Source organism: Castor canadensis, chromosome 2 (assembly GCF_047511655.1).
Source record: "Castor canadensis chromosome 2, mCasCan1.hap1v2, whole genome shotgun sequence".
Taxonomy (NCBI): domain Eukaryota; kingdom Metazoa; phylum Chordata; class Mammalia; order Rodentia; family Castoridae; genus Castor; species Castor canadensis.
Genome location: NC_133387.1, coordinates 5,868,447 through 5,888,644, shown reverse-complemented (window position 1 = coordinate 5,888,644; position 20,198 = coordinate 5,868,447). Strand labels below are relative to the sequence as shown.

Here is a 20,198-nt window from a genome sequence, read left to right as displayed (position 1 = left end):
TGGACTTTCCCAGACTGCAGAACTCCAAGGAATAAATCTCTGTTCTTTACAGATTACCCTGCCTCAGGTATTTTGTTATAGCAATAGAAAACAGACTGAGACAGATAGCAGAAAATGGCCCTTGTTCAAAAAGTAGGGATTTCAGGATAATAAAAGCAGACCATTAAACCAAGAGTGGGGCCTTCTAAAAGAGGCACAGGACCTGGTGTGGCTGTCTAGGTCATGTCCCCATGACACTGTCTGAGCCTCAGTGTCCTCGTCTAAGAAGTAGGGATCATAACCTGCTGCATAAGGAGGAATGTGAGGAGGATGTGAGTTAATTACACACAAGGCACTGGCAAAATAATGCCACACCTTAGGATGAACCCATGCACCACAACTTATAGCATCGGTTGGACCATCTCAAGCATACCAACTGAATCTGCTGAAATTCACTACTTACTTCTCTGGGATAGGGTAATAGCCAAAAAACCAAATCTAACTTCATAAACTTGATTAACAGCAGGAAGAGCAAGACGATGTGCATTCAAGCCCTAGAATTTTTATCAGTGACTAAACCGTGACAACAGGAAACTCCGAAATCTTAGGACAATACAGTGCTTAATTGTTTTAAAGTTTAAAAAATTATAAGTACATCACTTATCATGGTCACAGAGAACTATAAATGTGTTGTCTGGTGAGTCCAGTAAAACCAGAAATAACTGAAAATTTTAAAAAGGATGAAGATACAAGGTATACTTCATGACAAGATTACTAGTTTATTTTGGGCTGGCTGAGTGGCTTAAGTGGTTGAGTGCCTGCCTAGAAAGCACAAGGCCCTGAGTTCAAACCCCAGTGCCACCAAAAAAAAAAAAAAAGGTTTATTTCACATGCCAGGAGCTTAATCCAACAATATAATTTGCTTAAGCATAGATCTTTGAAGGATTAGCTGTGTTTATTAGGATCTGGGGAAGGAATGCCAATGAATGAAGTCAGGAAGGTGACTTGACTACATTAAATCAGGACTGTGTTTCCAGCAACACCAGGAACTCAAAAGTGAGAGGGGCAAAAATCTCAGAAAGGTATTCACCAGCTGTTACCAACTTTAAGATATTGGGGAATATTTTCAGTTAGGACAAATGGCCAGAGCATAAAAAGATGAAGACAGTAAATAGCACGAATGAGGGCAAAGCATTTGGGCTGCCTCACCCTTCCTCACCTGAATCCCAGCTGTGCCCACCCAGAGGGGACAGATTGGTCTCTGTGCCTCACACTGGGTGCTGTGTGCCTGGCACAGTGCTCACCTGGGCAAGCTGCCAGTCAATGCTGCTCTAATTTGGTAGAGTGAAAAGAACCCGGATTTCCCAGGCAGTTCTCAATTTGAATCATGTCTTTACCATTTACTAGTCGTTTCATTTTCCTAAAGCGTGGTTCTTCACCTAACAGAGCGGGGGTGGTGGCACCTACTTGCAGGCCTGGCATGAGCAACAAATGGGCTTGAACTGAATTTCTCTTTTCATAGTCTAGAAACCAGGCAGAGGAGATGAGCTAGACTGCTTTATGAAATCCAACACACCGAATTTAAAAAAAATTATGTGTAAAGAGAGAAGAAACAATATTTTCAAAGAATAGTAGAAGAATTTATGCCATAGATCCCAGAGCAATTGTCAAGAGTTGCTCTGTGCAGCCACCAAGGCAAAGGTTTGCCACCAAAGGAGGCTGATGGAATTCAGTGTGGGGTGAGGACACGCACAGACACAGCATAAAATAGAATTGTCCCCATCACATTTGTGAGGAACGTGTTAGAAAGTGGCTCTAGACCAACCCGCAGCTACCTGTCTCTAAGCACCTAGAAGAGCACGCAGCATGCACCCCACCATTTCTGGTGTAGACCGAACGAGAGGCTAGTTAACAGTATTTGACTACTGCCTATTTGTTTTGAAGGACTAAGCTAAAAATGGGGTACAGGATCTCCTAATTACTTGCTAATGATGATCTGAGTCAATTCAGAATGTAAGACAGGAAGACTGGATGAGAAGACGATGGGCTAAAATCCATGGTCATGGATTGGTGACTGAGCAATCAATCATGATCCAAACCAACTTCTGAGAGTGCCATTTGAATGGAAATGCAAGCTGATCTTTTTCTACATACTGAACAAAATACATTTATAAACACAACTTAATTTTCATAGGTCCTAGACAATTGGTCTAAGTGGTTATTTAAAAAGCAGTCTCTTCAACCACACTTTTGTTCGGCATAGACTTTATTTTTTGTGTTTATTTTTTCCAGGCAAAATATTCTTGTTCTACTGCTGGTTTGCTTCTGGCCTCTATTTCTCAGAAAAATTAAAAATGGAATTTGCTTTGTTTCAGGGGTCCACTGCTTATACATTCCTTTCCTTTGAAGTCAGGCTGACAAGCTAGATGCTGACTACATTCTGAGCTCCTGGAGATGATGGGTGCTCACAGCCCTTTCTGTTTGCTTTTCCACCTTAGAGAAAGGCAGTGGACAGTATCCATGTTGCAAGCGAGGCACCTGATGTACACGAAGTCTACAGTTCCCACCTGGTGGGAAATGGTGTTTTTCTTTAATTGCCCATTTGTAAGGTTGAGTAAGCAGGCAGACCAGGTCTCTCTCTCTCTCTCTCTTTTTTTTTTTTTTTGGTGGTACTGGGGTTTGAACTCAGGGCCTCATGCTTGCTAGGCAGGTGCTCTACCACTTGAGCTACTCCACCAGCCCTCAGGCCTCTATTTTAAAGAAAATGGCCTTGCTTGTGTCACCGCAGAGGCCAGATATGGCCTCTTAGTGAGTATACAGGTGTATGGGGAATGGATTAAGTGCACATTTTTCACCAGTTGTGTTTGAACTCCTCAAACTCATGGAAAATTACTTAAACATCTCATCCCTACATTCTTGGAAAAAGAATAAGCCATATTGATATTCCAACCTGTGCAGCATTAAATATGAGTGGAACTATGGTTTAAATATGGTTTGCCCCCTTCGAGGCTCAGGCTGGACTCGGTGAGATATTAATGTGGAGACTCAGCCCATGATAGTGTCTAGTGGTGGCCACCAGGATTAGACGAGGCCATGAGGGTGGGGTCCTCATGATTGAATCATGGTGGCTTTATTACAAGAGAGAGAGGCCAGGGGACTCTGCCAGCAAGAAGGCCATCAGCAGATGGCTTTGACCTTGGATTAGAGTCATGAACCGAAATAAACCTTTTTTTGTTAAAACTTACAGTGGTTTTGTGTTCATAGCAACAGAAAATAGACCCTTAAATTGGTATTCAGAGGTCCCAAGCCTTGCTGGGCATGGTAAAAGGCAGATTCAAGGACAGATCTAAGAAGGAAAACTTCTTTCTTCTGTCTCCTGCTCTTCCTGTCCCTCAAGCTGAGTCTCAGGAAGGCAAATGGCTCTCGTACTTCCATGACCTCCCAGGTGCTGAAATGTCACACCCTCAGTTTCTTAAGAGTGTTGGATTGCTAGTGAGTGACTCCATTGAAACTATACTTTTTTTTACCCAAATATCAAAATGATTTCCATCTGATAACTTTTGATATGTTGTAAATGCTCTCCAAGCTATTAATATTTGTTGTTTACTGTATCAGATCTAGTCATTGGCTTAATAATTTGAGTAGTACAAAAGTATTATTCAATACTGGGTGTCTATTAAATTTTATGAAAATGAGGCTGTTAACAAAAACATTCTCCAAAAATCAAACCACATAAAAAGACAGGAACCTGATTAAAGCATTAGTGTAGAGCCAGGTATAGTGGCACACAACTGTAATCCCAGCACTCAGGAGGCTGAGGCAGGAGGACCATGAGTTTGAGGCCAACCTGGGCTACATAGCGAGACCCATGTCTCAAAAAGAGTAAGTAAAAAGCTAAGTCACCAAGTGGTCTCTACAAGGGTCTATGTTTGTTATCTGCGTATAAAGGAACAAAGGCTGGCAGAGCACAACTGCGATTTATCTATTTGTTTTGAAGTGCTGGAAATAAAGTTTAAATTTTTTCTTTATGCTTTTCCTTTATTTTTTTTATCTTATGTATGTATGTATGTATTTCCAGGACTGAGGTTTGAACTCAAAGCTTTGCAGTCGTTCTACAGCTTGAGCCATACCTCCAGTCCATTTTATCTGGTTATTTTGGAGATGGACTGGCTTCGAACTGTAATCCTCCATATCTCAGCCTCCCAAGTAGTTAGGATTGCAGGTATGAGCCACTGGCACCTGGCTATGCTTTTCCTTTTATAGTCAGAGAAAAGTTCTTTAGAATTTTTCTTATTTGTGGTAAAATACACGCATGTGTAAGACTGACATTCTTAACCATGTTTGAGCCCACAGCCAGTAGCGTTAAGTATGCACAAATCTCCACAAGTTTTTCTGGAGGAAAAAAGAGGAATTTTCAAAAGAGAGAGCCAAATACTTTTCCAGATGTTTCTAATTTTTAAAATTAAATGCAGAGAAAGTAAATGGCATGGCTTAATCTGACCCAACCATGATAACCAAAAGGCCTTACCACTTTGGGAAGAAATGAGTGTAAGAACGGGGTTTTAATGTGTGTCTGTTACACCGTGTGAAGAGAAACCCACTGGCAGAACCAGGGAAATCATATTACATTTTCCTCTGTGTGGTTCCTTGCCCTGAACCACCCTCTCCTGTCATCACACTGGAGATGGGCAACTGTCTGTCACTCAGGACTGCAGACTCCCATGCCGCAGGGGCCTCTGCAAAGTCTGCAGAAGAGCAAGTGTGGGAAAGGTAGGCAGTTACTTATTAACAGGGCATGCACTCCACTCCCAGGGAGCTGTCAGCGGAGGCTCGCTCTAATGTTTTCCACCACTCCAACAGCTAGTTTCTGTGGAGTCGTTAAAGGAACACGGTTAATACTGGTGTTATGGTTTGTGTCACCGTTGTACCAATGACACTTCGCCAGCTAAAGTTAATGCTTTTCTAAGTGCTAGGAGTTAGGGGACAGTCCTTGTTCTGAGCCTAAGGAATTCTCATCTAAATGCAAATTGAGCGAGCCGTCTAGGACACATGAGCAGGCACAGCAATTTCCCCCACTTAATGTTCAGCCCCCAAGAGCGTTTCACACGACTGTATGGGGAAGAAGTCTTTCTGATTAGAATTTAACTCTTTGTTTTCTTCCCTGCGCGAGCAGCTATATGGGCAGAAAGTGTTTCACATTTTCATTTCCTTGACTTAATGTGTGGTAAATAAAATGGACAAAGAGGATCCATCCTCTCACCTCTGCTTCTCCTCCTCCACACTGAAAAGCTCTGGGTCCCTGATATCTTTATGTGGTGTCCCAAAGGGATACAGAGTGACCCACATGGAACTCGCCTTTCATCCCAGACCTTCTCCCCCTTCCTGTATGACACTGTCACTCACCCTTTCATATGAAGAACTGGAGAGTTGCCCTAGAGTCCTGGTGCTCTGCGCCATGAATCCAACCTATTAAATGCTGTGCACGCTTCTATAATTAACACTTTTGTCTAAGTCTCTACCTGCAAGTCTTCCTGTAGCCTTCTGCCATCTCTCACCACAGCTGTGGTTCTTTTTATTGTTGTTGTTGTTTTTGGCGGTGCTGGATTTTGAACTCAGAGCCTCATGCTTGCTAGGCAGGCACTCTACCCCTTGAGCCACTCTGTCTGGCCTGTTTTGTGTTGGGGCTTGCAAACTATTCACCCCAGCTGGCTTTGAACCACAAACCTCCTGATCTCTGCCTCCTGAGCAGCTAGGATGACAGGCAGGAGCCACCACCACCCGGCTTGCAGTCCTTTCTTTACTGGTTCTTGCTTTGTCTCCACATAAATGCCACTCTGTAGTCTTACTGGAGAAATCCTATCAGATCAAAGTGTGACCAATGCGTTGTGTTGGCCACTTTCCATTTCTGTAACAAAGTACTGGAGATCATCAACTTACAAAGAGAAAAGGTTGATTTTTGGCTCATGGACCCATTGCTGAGTTTGTGGCAGATAGTGCATCGTGGTGGAAATACATGGCAGAGCAAAATCACTCACATCACAAGTCAGGGAGTGAAAAGGAGAGGACAGGGACGGGGTCCCACCGTCTCCTTTGAGAGCATGCCTCCATTGACCTAAAAACCTCCCACCAGGCCCCACCTCTAAAGCTCCACCACCTCCCAACAGTGCCACCTGGGGACAAAGCCTTTCACTCATGGGCCTTTGAGGGACACTCCAGATCCAAGCCATAGCACTTCACTAAAACTGTGCAGGGCAGACAATGACAAGACCAAAATGCCTTACTCAAGAGACACAAGTTCCGTCCACCACCTTAACCACCCCATCTCCTCAATCCAGTCCTAAAGTGGTTTGTACAATTTTAAAGCTCCAAGTGGAGGAGGAGAATCACTTTCTTCAAGTCTCATCTCCAGGGACAACCTACTGGTTTCCAACTTAATGGCCACCCTGGCTCTTGGAGTTTCTTGATGGCAGGACTGATGGCAAATTCCACTGCATTCTGCACTGGACCTTGTTCCTTGTTTTCAGTGGAGCAAAGCTCTCCTGCTTGTGTCTAGGCCTTTTGGGACCGAGCTCATTCTGCCCCTTGGCACTGGATGTTCTAATGAGTGACTGAAGAACAGTATAAAGGGAGGCTCTGGAATGATTTAGGGGTTGGCAAACTTATGAAGGAATACCAGGCAGAAATCTTTTAGGCTTTGCAGGGAATACCATCTCTGTTGTACCCACCCAGCTCTGCCAGCACAACAGCAGCTCAGACAACAGATGAGTGAATGAATCTGGCTATGTGCTATCGCCCTTTAATTATAAAATGAGGTGACGGGACAGAGGGGGCCAAGCCCTGAATTAGGATCAGTCACCATGGATGGGGAGGTTGTGAGTCTCGGACTTCTACCATGCTAGGAGCACAGGTTCTGGATCCCAGTTGCCATGGTTCAAATATTGCCTTAATACTTGGTAACTATTGACCCTGAGGGTGAGTAACTTTACACACTCCTCTCACTGGGTTCTCACAGCAGTCCTAGGAGGTAAATACTATGGTCCCATTTGATAGACACACAGGGAAAGTGGGACCAAAGGTACAGGACCTTGTAAGACCTTTAAAGAAATGCCCTTCCTTGTCCCCCTCCAGCTCAGCCCTTGCTCACATCTACTCTTCACATCAGACTTGGTGATAAAGCCATCCACACTCTATGGTAGTTGACACCTGACACTCACTCAGCAACATCTGCCATCTGGCTTCTGCTCCTCGCTTATAGAAATTGGTGACGAGTTTGACCATGATGGTTTCTCAAATAAGAAATACATATAGTTAAAGGTGATGTGCTTTACACTGACAGCCCAAGTTAGGGGAAAAAATAATTACAGTTCTGCCTCCTGGCAGAGGTACCATTTGTAGTTTACTGTGACAAACTCCAATGAACATTCAATTCCAATATTTTAACCATGGCTTCTCCTTGCTCTTCTAGGGTAGAAAAATTTAAGAAGACTCCTACAGTGGTCATTGTCATGATTGGGGGATGTGGATTTAGCCATGAAATGGGTGGACATCATCACTGAGGAGAGCAAAATAATACACTAATGGAAATTTCTATTTTTTTAACCGTATATTTGTATTCCTGTGGTCAAAACAATGCCAAATACATGGCCACAGGTCCTGTGGCTCTTTAGACCACGTACCCCATCTGTGAGTTCCGTTACCCAGCAAGTGAAGAAGACCTGGCTCCCCTTGGCTGCTCTAGCTCCAGGGCTCTCTTTCTACAGGATCACTCTTCATGTTGAAGAGACTCTGGAGGGCAGGAATTCTGTTGACATTTTTGGGTCCTCAGTGGCTAGGGTAGTGCCCTGCCAATAATAGGGTCTTAGGAACCAGCTGTGGAACAAGTGACTTCCCCTGTGGATCCCTGGAGAGGTGACAGAGGCAGGGCACATTCATAGTGAAAAGAATGAACATCTCCTTCTGTGCTGGGGGGAAGAATGGATGTGAATCGTAAAGACCGTGGCCACTGCTCAGAAAAATGGGCCAACCTCTCAGTCATTATAAGAGCCCCTTACTGGGGCTCTGTCTTCTGTCTGCTCATTGACTCATGATTTCAACAGTACAGGAATACAGGAAAAATGCCAACTATGATACTTTTTCTGACAGCCAGGAGAGCAGATACCCTCTGCCTGCCTCTTCACAGGCTAGCTCTTCTAAGCTCCAGCTCTTGTGAGAACCAATCCCATAATGAATACATTCTCTCTGTGGCTCCTACTCTTTGACCCAATGTAAACTTTTTTCTAAACTATTTTTTAAAATAGCCAATCTGTTGTGAGTAATGAATGATAGACAGGACTGTTAGTTTGCCATTCCTGGGCAGATAGCTTTAACATCAAGTCCTTTTAAGGTTGTAACTTGATATTTAAAATGGTAGATAGGAATATAAAAAAAAGCAGCACACATAAAACCTTTAACTTCTCCTTAATGTCAAGTGATTTGAGATATTTATAGATTTAAGTATCTTTTTAAAATTAAAAAACGAATCGACACACATCTATACATATTTATGGGTAAAGGGCGATAGCTCGATACATGTGTGTAACATATAATGATCAAATCAAGGTGATTAACATTTCCGACCCCTCAGACATTGTAAAGTGCTTTTCTGTCTTAAAAAGAGATAGGTTATTATTTGGATTATTCCAAATAACATTGAAAGCATTCAAACTGGGTAAACCAGGAATCTTGCAGGTTGAGCTGGTGGCAAGACATCTGTTTTTAAAGAGAACACAAGCTCCCAAGTTTATTATTTATTGCTCAGGTCACTGAGGTATGCCACTACCCTTCCCCACCCATGCATGATGAAACAAACATTAGTACATACTCCTCCCCACCCCCACCGGCACAAGGCAACAACAATTTATTGTCCATTCCAGGCTGAAATGTATTTCTCTCAAATTCATACTGAAGCCTTATCCCCAGTGTGACTGTTTTTGGACAGAGCCTTTATGTGGTGATTAAGAGCAAATGAGGTCAAGGGTGAGCCCTAATCCAGCAGGACTGGTGTCCTAAAGAGAAGGGAAGAGACACCAAGGATTCAGGGACACAGAGAAAGGCTGTGTGAAGACAAAACACCACCCCCGCAGGCCAAGGACAGAGGCTCAGGAGAAACCAAACCTGCCCGCTCCCTGTCCTGGGCTTTGCATTGGCCACCCTTGCACAACTACAAAAACACCTGACATGGGCTACTTACCAAGTAAAAAGAGATTTATTTTTGCTCCTAGTTCTGGAGGTTCAAGTTCAAGATGGGGTGGCCCCATGGGTTTGGGTCAATGGTGGGGAGGGCATATCAGGGTAGAACAGCATGTCACAGTGAGCAGGCACATTTCGAGCCAGAAAGTAGAGGGAGAGTGAGGAGGACCTGGGTCTTACAATCCCTTTGAGGGTAATAACCTAAGGACCTCCCACTAGGCCCCACCTTTTAAAGGCCCATACACCTCCAAATACTGCCACACTGAGGTCTAAGCCTTTACATATATACCTGTGGGAGACACTCTTCCAAACCATAGCTGACTTCCAGCCTCCAAAACTGTGACACACCAATTTCTGTTATTCAAGCCACTCAGTCCAGAGTATTCTTCTATGGCAGCTCTTGGAAGCTAATGGATTATATCTTATAGCTTCTGTGGTCAAGGATTCATTACTTGTTCAGCTGGGTAGTCTGGTTCAGGGTCTGTCATGGTGTTTCCCAGTTGGGTATGGCCGGGGTGGGTCATCTAAAGGCTTGATTAGGGTTGGATGGTCCACTTCCATGGTGGCTACGTCCCATGGCTGGCAGGTTGGTGATGGTTTTGGCCAGGGGACTTAGTTCTCTCCCTCTAGGCTGAAGGAACCCTTTTTCTAATTCATATTTTAAAAATGAAGTAGGGAATAATTGCATGTGCCAGAGGTTGTGACACACCACTCACAGGGAAGGATATTCCCCCAGTGGGTGGGTATACTATCAATGGACCACCCTCAATTACTAGCCCAGATGGCCCTTGCTGAGAAGGTCACCTTGCTAAAGATCAGGCACCTTCCCAGGATAGCTGCCATCCATGGATTGGCTGCTGTGAGGGATAAAGAGTGCATCCTTAAAGCAAAATAATAAAAATAAAAGAGTGGACCCTTTTAGGCTAGTTTGGGACAACTGCTACGAACCAGCCTAGCGTTAACTCCCTCTGGCATGGTTGAGGCCTGTGTTGGGATTGCATTGCCTCACCATGTGCCCCTCTTCCTTGTCCTCTTTCCTTCCTTTCTCCCTCAGCGGTTGATGTAAGAGCATGTCTTCATCAAAGCCTGTGCCAGTTTCCTCTTCGTGGCTGTTTCATATGGAATGGGCACTGCTACAGCCCACTTTGCAGGACAATGACCCTCAGAGAAGCAAGTCACGGAGTGTCTGACATACAGCAAATGAGCCTCTAGCCTCTGGCACAGCGTGTGGGCCACGGCAGACCCAGCTGCTGAAATCAAGTGACAAGACATGGTGGATGGTATGACTGGCCCAGCCCTCTCCTCTTCTTGTGTCTCTTCCCTCTGCATACAACACTGTCACTTCTGCCTCACTTTGTTGGCCACAGTAAGTCATAAGGCCAGTCAGATTGGGGGAGGAAGGAAAGCAGATTGATTTTATCTTGGACATGCAAGTGAGTGTGCCACTCTGAGCCCAGGCCTCAAGAGAACTTGTATTTCCTTCGTCTCTCTTAGAACCGTATCACTGCCATGTGAACAGGTTGGGCCAGCCTCCTGGAGGGGACACCATGTGAAACAGAGAAAAGCTGTTCTACATGAGGCCATTCTGGTCCAGCCAGTTCCCAAGACATGTGGTAGGTGACCACAGATACATGAGTAAGCATAGCCAAGGTCAGCAGAATGCCTGTCCCAAACTCCTGCCATTGGGGGTTGTTTTAAATTTGGGGAGGTATGCTATGCAGCAGTAGAAGAGCTGACACAGTCCCCAGTGCTACTGGATGCAGAGGTCTTCTAGGCAACAGAGCACAGACTGTGAGGGATGTCCTGGGTTCCTTCCTGTAGCTCCAGCAAATGGAGCTGTGGCAGGGGCCACTGCAACTGTCTTAGGAGGCATGTCCGTGGGTGACAGGAGCAATTCCAGCTGCAAGCACATCTCCTCACCCTAGGGCACCCCATGATACTATACAGGTACAAAAGCCCAACTTCCTTTCCTCTGGTTGGGGCAATGTCTGATGTGATTATACCGAGAGCTCTCCTGTCATCAGGTAGAGGCTAGTCCTCAACTGGAACCACATCCTGGCTTCACATCTTCCCTTCACTCTCCTCCTTCAGGGAGCACTCTCTTAATAAATGAACTTGAGCCCAAACCTTGTCTCAGCCTTGCTCCCAGGGACTCTGACCCAAGACATAGATCAAGAGTGAAATTTCTAGACGGTGAAGAGGAGAGCAGGGAGTGCCACAGATGCATGAGTAAGCACAGCCAAGACCAGAAGAATGTCTAACCCAAACGCTGTCCCACAAAAATGACTTTGGTTCTATGCTAACTACATGGTAAAGGAAGCAGAAAAAGTGCTGATTCTTCCAATACCTCCGCGTTGGAAATTTTCAACCCCATGGAAGAGGGCTCTCCCACTGGCCATGACAAACAGCCATCAAGCAAACTCTCTCCTTTCCTTTACAAGGTCAGAACATGGCTCCTTCTTTTCCCCTTCTCACTTTAATCATTTCCTTCTCACTCTTTCCTCCCTAGGGTTTCAATTCATTTCTATCATCTCCATCGCTCCAGCTACAACCCCACCCTCTCCATCACATTAAGATTCTTGAAAAGATTAACATCAGAGTCTGCCCCTTCTTTACTTCTTATTCACCCAACCCACAGTAGAGGGGTTCTGCTTCTGGTTTTTTTTTTAGGTACTGGGGTTTGAACTCAGGGCCTACACCTTGAGTCACTCCACCAGCCTTTTGTGATAGATTTTTTTTAAGATAGGGTCTCTCAAACTACTTGCCTGGGCTGGCTTTGAACCTTGATCCTCCTGATTTCTGCCTCCTGAGTAGCTAGGATTATAGGTGTGAGCCACTGGTACCCAGCTGGGGGCTTCTGCTCTTGACTATACAAAGCTGGTCACAATGACCTTGGTCCTAGGTTCCATGGCCAGTTTGCTGCATTTGATATTGTCAATTGCTCCCTCCAAAGGCGTGAAACACAAAGACTCCCTTGCCTCTTGCTCTGTAGTACCGTGTTTGTCTGTTTCTCTGTCCATTTTCCAGGCAATTCAGAATCCTTGTCCTTTGTCCCTCAGTTGTCTGCTTTTCCCATTCTCTTTTCACCCATCATAGATTTCTCGGGATTGTCTCACTCCCTGTCATGGCATCAATTAGAGTCACATGATTTTCAAATCTTAATTTCTAGTTCTGGACTCACATACTCAATTGTCCTTTAGACACTTCCACTTGCACGGGCACTTTATACCACAACCACCCAAGCACACCCATGCGCACACAGCTGCCCACACACTCCACTCGAGCACTTACAGACACGGCCCACTGCTCTTCCTCCTTGGTTCTTTGCCCCAGCAAATGGGGCTCCCATCCACCCAGTGCACAACTTCTAGAATTATTCTTGATTCTTCTTTTTCCCCTTGAACTAATCATTCACCACCTTCCAAACGCCTTCCACTTCATCCTCCTAAATGGCTCTTTGCTTTTTGAAACTCTTTTGTTTCTTTCCACCAAAAGCTGCTACCAGGCCTAGGCTTCTTCACACTGAGTCTACCCACATCCAATCTAATCTCCGTTTCCAGCCAGAGGCATCATTCCCGAATGCCACGCTGACCACTGCTCTTCCCTGCTGAAAAAAATTCCACTTCCTCTGGGACTGACTCTTCCACTCTCCAAGAGAAGATGAGGTGCTCCCCCCATGATAACTAAGCAGGTTCTAGCATGTTCTATTGTAATGATTTATCTGAACCTCCCAATAGGCAAAGCTCTTTACTTTGTTCAATTTGTGGATATTTATTGGCACCTTCCCTTGCATCACGTACAGTGCTGTGAATCAATCATACACTGTCCTTGCCCCAGGAGTGCCACTCACAGACTTGTCATCCTCCTACCCATGCCAGCACCATTCCTGCCACATTTATTTGCTGAATAAATAAATGATCAAATGAGTGTGTAGTGTTGTCTGCTAAAGACTAATTTATCACCCCTAGCCCTTTCTAGTCTTAGGATAAAATTCATGGGAACCGATTTTAGAAAAATGACCTTCATGGTCAATATTTATAGAAAGTGTATTTTTTATTCCAAAAGGCAGACATAAGTTATATCAAAATAGTTTTAGGCTTTTCAGAACTCTTTAAGCAACTCACATCTCCTTATGAAAATTATGCTGGTAGCAAAATTAACAAAATCAGTCAAGCTTCTAAGGAACTGAGCACATAAATTAAAGACATCCAATGGAGTCCAATTATAAAGGAACACATTTTATATGAACTTCACACTAGCACCTGCTCAGCTGCCATGGCTGAGCTAGGGGGAGGTAGCCCTTGGTGACCTTGGGGCATGACACTCACAGGTGGAGGTGAGGACTCTTAAGCTCAGGTAGCCAGTGAGGATGTCCTCTTCCAATTCTTGAGACATCATTTCAAAATGTAATGTGGAGCCTCAGATGACAACCCTGGTTTTCGGAAGCTCACAGTACGTAAACACTGTAGTCCTGACTGGATCATTCGTACTTTGTTGTGGTAAAAACTTACCACCAAATCCTTTTGAAGACTACAGTTGAGTGCATTAAGTACACTCACACTGTCATGAAGCCATCACACCATCCGTCTCTAGGACTTGTTGATCTTCCTAAACTGAAACTCCTCCCCCTGGTCCCTGGCACCCATCACTCTACTTTCTGACTCTGTGAATTTGACAACTCTAGGGACCTCTTATAGTGCAATCATACAGTATTTGTTCTTTTGTGTGTGGCTTAGTTCACTCAGCACAACATCCTCCAGGCTCACCCATGCTGCAGCATGTGTCACCATGTCCTTCCATTGTATGGCTGACTAATATTCCACCGTGTGCATACACCACACCTTGTTTGTCTATTCATGACATTTGGAGGATTGATCTCTCGCCTTAGTCACTCAGCTTCCAGCTGTGAGTTGGGGATAGGGGATGGGCTCCATGCTGATGGCAGAGTATGAGACATAGCTGAGGACACCTCCCAACACTACTGGATCTTGCTGATCTTGACTAAGGGCTTCGCAGCTGTGTGAGGCACAGTTACATCATAACCAGTGGAGAACACGGCTTTCTGGCCACATATGAGGGGAAGAATTGGCATCATCTGGGCAGCGCTCCTTGGACTCTTTTATTTAAGCTGGGGAAGGCTCTGGGCTGGTCACAACACAGGAGCATGAGACCTCTGCGTCTGTGTCTGCATCACCACTTCAAATAACCCAAAGCCAAGATAATCCTTTTCCCTCCAACCAGTATCTCTTCTGAAATGGGTTACTTGTCAATTATTACAGTGTGTGGGAAAGAAACCAGTATAGGGACGTTTTTTGTCTTTTTTTTTTACATCTCTGATGGTGTTTTCCTTCCCTGCCCCAATTCTGGTCCTTCTGCTCTGTCATGTGTTACAGGGTCATCTGTCCCAGCTTTCCTTGCCTCCTGGCTTGGGCAGGTCTATCAGGATTCCTGTCTGTCTGCCTCAAAAGGCACCTTTGGCCAGTGTCTGTGAGTCCTCCCCAGTGCTACTGTCCACTGGGCAGTCATGTAGGCAGATCCAGCTCCTGCCAGATGGGCTCTTGCAACACAACTCCCCTCTTCCTGTCTCTTAGCCTTCGGATAGGTGACCCCCATCCACTTCTGAGGTCCTTTTGTTCTATTACCTGTATAAGACATGTGTGCTAAAAGCACAGGAAAAAGACCTTTCTAGATCTTTTTCTTATTCACACCCCAGAAAGTGGATGGACCCCCCCCCCCACTCCTGAAGCTCTGGACTGAGCCCTGGACACCACACTGCTGCTTCCCAGATGTCTTACAGTTTCTGTCACACCCGCCCTCCTCAGAGACGTCCCCATGCCTGGCCATACTATGCAGCCTCTTCCTTCCCCATCACATTCATTCCCAGGCTTAAGATGTGACCACTTTTCTAAACCCTTACCATTACTCAAGCTCAGCCCTTCACTCAGCTGGTATTGCTGCTCTGAGCCCTCACCACCTGCACCTCTCCTCCCCGCCTCCTGCACTGTGACCCTGCAGTTTCACTCAGCATCCCACTACGTGCTTCCCACTCTTACACAGGTCACCTGAGTACTTCTGTGTTGCCAGCAAGACTGTAGGCACTGGAAGGCAGAAACAATACCATTTAACCCTTGCCACTTAAATAAATACTTGACTAAATGTGACTTTAATAAAACTATGTTGAATGATCAGATAGAAAGGGGTGCTCTCTGCCTGGCACAAACATCTTCTCCCAAAAGATAACAACTGTTATGGGTTGGACTGTGTGCCTTGAGAACATGTGCTGGCATTTTAACCCCCAGTAACTGTGAATAGCACTGCACTTGGAAATAAGGCCTTTGCGGATGTAATTAGATTAAAATGAGGCCATTAGGGTGGGCTAGAATCCAATGTGACTGGTGTCCTTCTTGGAAGAGGGGAATTTGGACACAAGCAGACACAGAGGGAAGAAGGCCCTGGGGATTGGAGGTAGGGGCTGGAGTGAAGCTGCCACAAACCAGGAAACATGTGGGCTGCCAGAAGCTGGGAAGGCAAAGACCGGTATAGAGTACCATAGAGAGCCCAAACCTTGTTTTTGAACTTCTAGCCCCCAGACCGTGTGAGACAATATATTTCTGTTGCTTTATGCCTGCAGTTGGTCACAGAGTCAGCTGTCTGTATCCACAGGTTCCATGTCTGTGGTACAACTGATTGTGGATTGAAGTATTTGAAAAAAAATGGCACCTGTACTGAACGTGGCATTTGTGTTGGTATTTGAAAATGCATTGCATCAGTACTGAAAAAAGGCATTTTTTCCTTGTCATTATTCCCTGAACATGGCATTTATGTTGTATTGCTTATTGTAAGTAATCTATAGGTGATTTTAAACATATGGGAGGGTGTGAGTAGGGTCTGTGCAGACCCTGTATCAATCTATAAAGGGACTTGAGCACCCAAGAATTTTGGTGTCCTCAGAGGGTCCTGGAACCCATCCCTATGGATGTGGAGGGTTGACCACTTTGTTATGGCAGCCCCAGGGAAAGAAAGTAACACAAGGCTTGAGTGAAAAGTGTCGCTCCATGTAGGCATGTGCTCACTGGGCAAAGAGTCACATCGGGTCTCTGTGGACCTAACATGGGCTGAGCAGGCCATGGGGAGGACATGTGTTGGCATGGTGAGTGCCTGTGTATATGGAGAAGCCAGCCCCCTCCCTCACCATGCCAGGCCCATCTCAGCTAGTCCTCTGAAGGCCACAAAGACATCTGTCACCCATTCTCCTCCAAGATGCCCTTTTCAACAATGTGCCCCAGGTCAGACGATGTTGTATGTCAAGTCTTAAAACTCTACAATGCAAACCCTTCTCTCTATATATTTTTAAATCTTCTTTTGCTTTTCCTGTGATATTTTACTTTACTATCCCAGTCAAGGGTAAAGCTTCCAAAGGATGATTTTGATGAAGTGGAGGGAACAGAAAACTTGTGCTCATGTTCCAGCTGGAACAGATGTTACAACTTCCCTTTGATCTCCATTTGCCTCCATTGTGTCCCCACTGTTTTTCCCTCAGTCTGTGACTTAGGACAAAATAAGCCACAAATGCCAGCAACACCCAGCCTCAACCAGACTAACCCAGTGTGGGGAAGTGACCTCCCTGTTCTCCCACTGACACTTCAGAAATGCCCTGGGGAAAAGGGCCCAGACTTACAGTTCTCAGGGGAGCCTGGTGTGTAGGGGAGGCCAGCAGAGGCCGGGCCGGGCTCTGGAAGGCCAGGCAGAAGCGTTGGCCAGTGTCCGGTGGGGAAGAGGAGGCATAGATGCGGTTTTCTAGGCGCTCAGGCTCATGCTTGTAGGACTCCAGAGGAAACGTGTGCTGCTTGGTCACTTGGGTGGGTGTCGATGGAGAAGAGGACACGCTGGAGGCTGTGGGGAAATGACAGGACCTGTTACAAGTGCTGCCCTGAGGGAGGAGGACAGGGAAGAGCCCTTCTGCTTCCAAGTGTTAAAATCCTCTGGTGGCAAAAGGGTAATTTATTAGATTCCGAATATCAGAGAAGAGCTCTTATTTGTGGTCTCTTAGAATTGCCAGGTCTAGAAATGCCTTCACCGACCATCCTGGGGTGAGGCTGGTCCCCATCATTGTGCACAGTCCTGATGTCATTTGGGGGCAGGCCTGTCACACCCCTCCGCATGCTCTCTCTCTCCTTTCAGTCAGATACTGCTTGCTCTCCTCTCCTCCCCTTCCAAGCTGGTGCGCCAAGAGCAAATATTGTGAGATAAACGTCAGAGGAGATTTCGGGCTGGTGTGATTCCCAAAAGGGCAGCAAGAGGCTCTGTGGAAGGGTGGGTGTTGCGCAGAGGAGAGGTTGTGCTTGGGACTCTGTGTGCGTCTCATGCCAGATGGACTTGGGCAGGTGGGATGGACTTTCTCCAAACTGGCTTTTCATCCACATCAGCCAGAAAGGTAGAGAGAAGGATCAACAAAGAACACACTGTCACACACGTGGCCACTGTCTTCTCAGTGACTGTCACAGGAGAGGCTTGTGGGGCAGGTGAGAATGTTATTCTTAGATGTTTGTGTGTCTTGAATATTGGTGTCACAGTGAATAAATTAAGAGGGAAACGGGACAATGCTGCCACAATCTCCCATTACCTTTACACAGACTAATTCATTCCTTCATAGGAAATGGCCAAGCTCAAATCTTTAGGAAAGTCGGGTGAGGTGGTGCACAATTGTAATTCCAACACTTGGGAGGCTGAGGCAGAAGGGTCTCCAGTTCCAGGCCCCTCTAGAAAGCAAGTGTCTGCTCAGCCCATCAGCAGCTCTTGGTGGCACTGAGGGCTGTGTTCTGTGCAGGTGGGAGAGGGAACGTGTCTAGGTAATCTGACCAGGTTCCAACATCAAGTATGGTTGGGGGAAACAGGATAAGAACAAAACCAGAAGTAAGCCAAGTGTCAAATGCAGGTGATCCCGAAGCAGGAGCTCAGAGAGCAGCGGGCTGGGTGGCAGAGGTGGGGAGGCTCACAGAAGCACATGGAACAGCTGGGGCTGCACCCTGGAAAGCCCCACAGATCTGCCCCATGCAGGTGACTTTCCTAAAGGCCCAGACAGTGCTCGGTGGTGGCCACGGTAACCCAAGAAGTCTCTGGCTAAAGGACAGACAGGTTGGCCCATTTGGTTTTTTCTGAGAAGGAACTCCTCCCCTCCACTCCCCACCTCCAGGACTTTGTTTCAGGCTGCTGTCAGCCTCTGAGGGTGAACAATGCCTTTGATTCTCCTGGGCCAGGCCCCATGAATAGGCCCAGTGAGTGAACAGAATCTGTTCTGGCAGCCACACAGAACGCCAGGCAAGTGGCTCCAGACACCAGGGAGCCATGAGCTGGTGACTTCACAGGGCCTGGCTGGCTGTGCCACTGTGTCTGAAGAGAAAGGAGAGGAGAAAGGGAACAGAGGTGCCCTGGATGGAAATGAGTACTGGCCTACTGGACAGCCGTGCAGGGTGGAAGCAGAGGCCTGGATTTCAGAAGCCCTGAGCTCTGGGCCTAGTTTTACCACTAACTAGCCATAGGCCCTCAAGCAAACCCACCCTGTGCCTTGGTGCAAATAAGCCGGGTAGACCAGATGGCTATGCGTACACCCCATCCCCCTCCACTGTGAGAAGGGAATGGGCTGAAGCCACCAGGCTGCACTGGCCTTTAAATGTCTGAGATCTAGAATAACAAGAAAGGAAGGCAAACTTCATAGCTGACTTACTCCCAGAGGCACAGAGAAGAGCAACTTTTCAGTTTACACCCACCGGATGGGGGCTGTTTATATGACTTTTTAAAGCAATAACAACTCATTGCAGCCATGAAGAGCTGGTGTTCACAGTTTGGGGAATAGTGTTGGGGGACATAGAGAGGGTGTTGGACAAAAGTGCCAAGCCAGGGAGAGACAGGAGTCCCCACTGAGAGGAACGGTGCCACAGAGAGGCCATTGAAAGGGACGTTAAGCCGCCAGGCCATCCAAGAATCGCAAGTATTTGAAAGGGAGGCTGCAGAAACAGTCACTGAATGCATGCTTGCTCAGGACACCTCTCCAGCTGCAGTCCCTGTTGCAATTTTTCACCTCTGTTTCCCAGCTGGCCCTCTGGCCTGATTATCCTCTACTCCTCCTCACACTGCCCTCACTCCTTCATTGTCTGCCATCTCTGCCAACTGGTGTCCCAGACACTGCCCTCAGGTGCACAGTAGGGGCTCCCTGGTCCTCTGGTTCCAGCATGGCTTTTGACTAGAGGGCTACATCTATGGTTCACCACCTCCCATCCATCACCACCCACATTGGCCTTTTTCCTGTGATTCCTCAAGCCTGGGCAGTGATGGGCTCTGGCCATTGTTTGTCCCTGGTTTAAGCCTTGACCTCCCCTCCCAGTTGGCTCCTGAAACCCTGCCCTACCTCTGTGGGAAGCTCTTTCAGAATCCCAGCAGAATGCACCTGTTTCCCATCCAACAGGTAGGTCCTCCAGCCTCCGCTCCCACACCTGCCCAAGCGCTGCCCATGAGAACTCCCCCATGTGGAGGGAGGACTGAGCTCTGGAGTCCTGATATGGCCCTCAATCTACCACTCATAAGTTGCATGGCCTCAGATGAGTTAGCACCCCAGGTCTTTATTTGAAAATGGGTTTTTTGTGATGATGATGAAGAGGTAAAAAGCAAAGCACTCTAGGACACTGAGGGGCACCGCATGGACCAGACAGTTGCTAGATACCATTAATATCAGATGTGATCTTGGGGGAAAGACCCTGCTGGCCAGAAACCCAAGTCCACTTAGCTGTCTCTGGCTTCCTGCCTTGCTCAGGAGAGAAAGAGTGTGACGCAGCTAAATTTCAACTTGGAGCCCACCTCTGGCCAACTCCAGGCCTGTGGTCCCTCTTTCCCAGTGCCATGAGAGGTGAGAAAGAGCAGCCTCCCCTCTCTGGCAGGTTGGGGGTCTTGCTCCAGACCACAACCATCATTTGGTTTCCCCACGCCACGGTCAGCCA

At 46.6% G+C, this 20,198-nt stretch overlaps 1 protein-coding gene and 1 non-coding gene across 12 annotated transcripts in view; both read right to left on the bottom strand.

The window, feature by feature from the left end:
- The window catches only part of Prkag2 (protein kinase AMP-activated non-catalytic subunit gamma 2), a 259,543-nt gene that overhangs the window by 75,212 nt on the left and 164,133 nt on the right, over nucleotides 1–20,198 (bottom strand). For all 11 annotated transcript variants that reach the window (XR_012443292.1, XM_074060335.1, XM_020162011.2 and 8 more), the window contains one exon: nucleotides 16,886–17,100. Coding sequence is in view for 10 of the 11 variants with exons in the window: in XM_074060335.1 (XP_073916436.1) it covers nucleotides 16,886–17,100 (215 nt within the window). In the remaining variant the exon portion in view is untranslated. The remainder of the gene's footprint in view (nucleotides 1–16,885; nucleotides 17,101–20,198) is intronic.
- On the bottom strand, nucleotides 2,644–2,716 carry Trnaa-agc (transfer RNA alanine (anticodon AGC)). The gene has a single exon. It is a non-coding gene; the product is annotated as a tRNA-Ala (tRNA).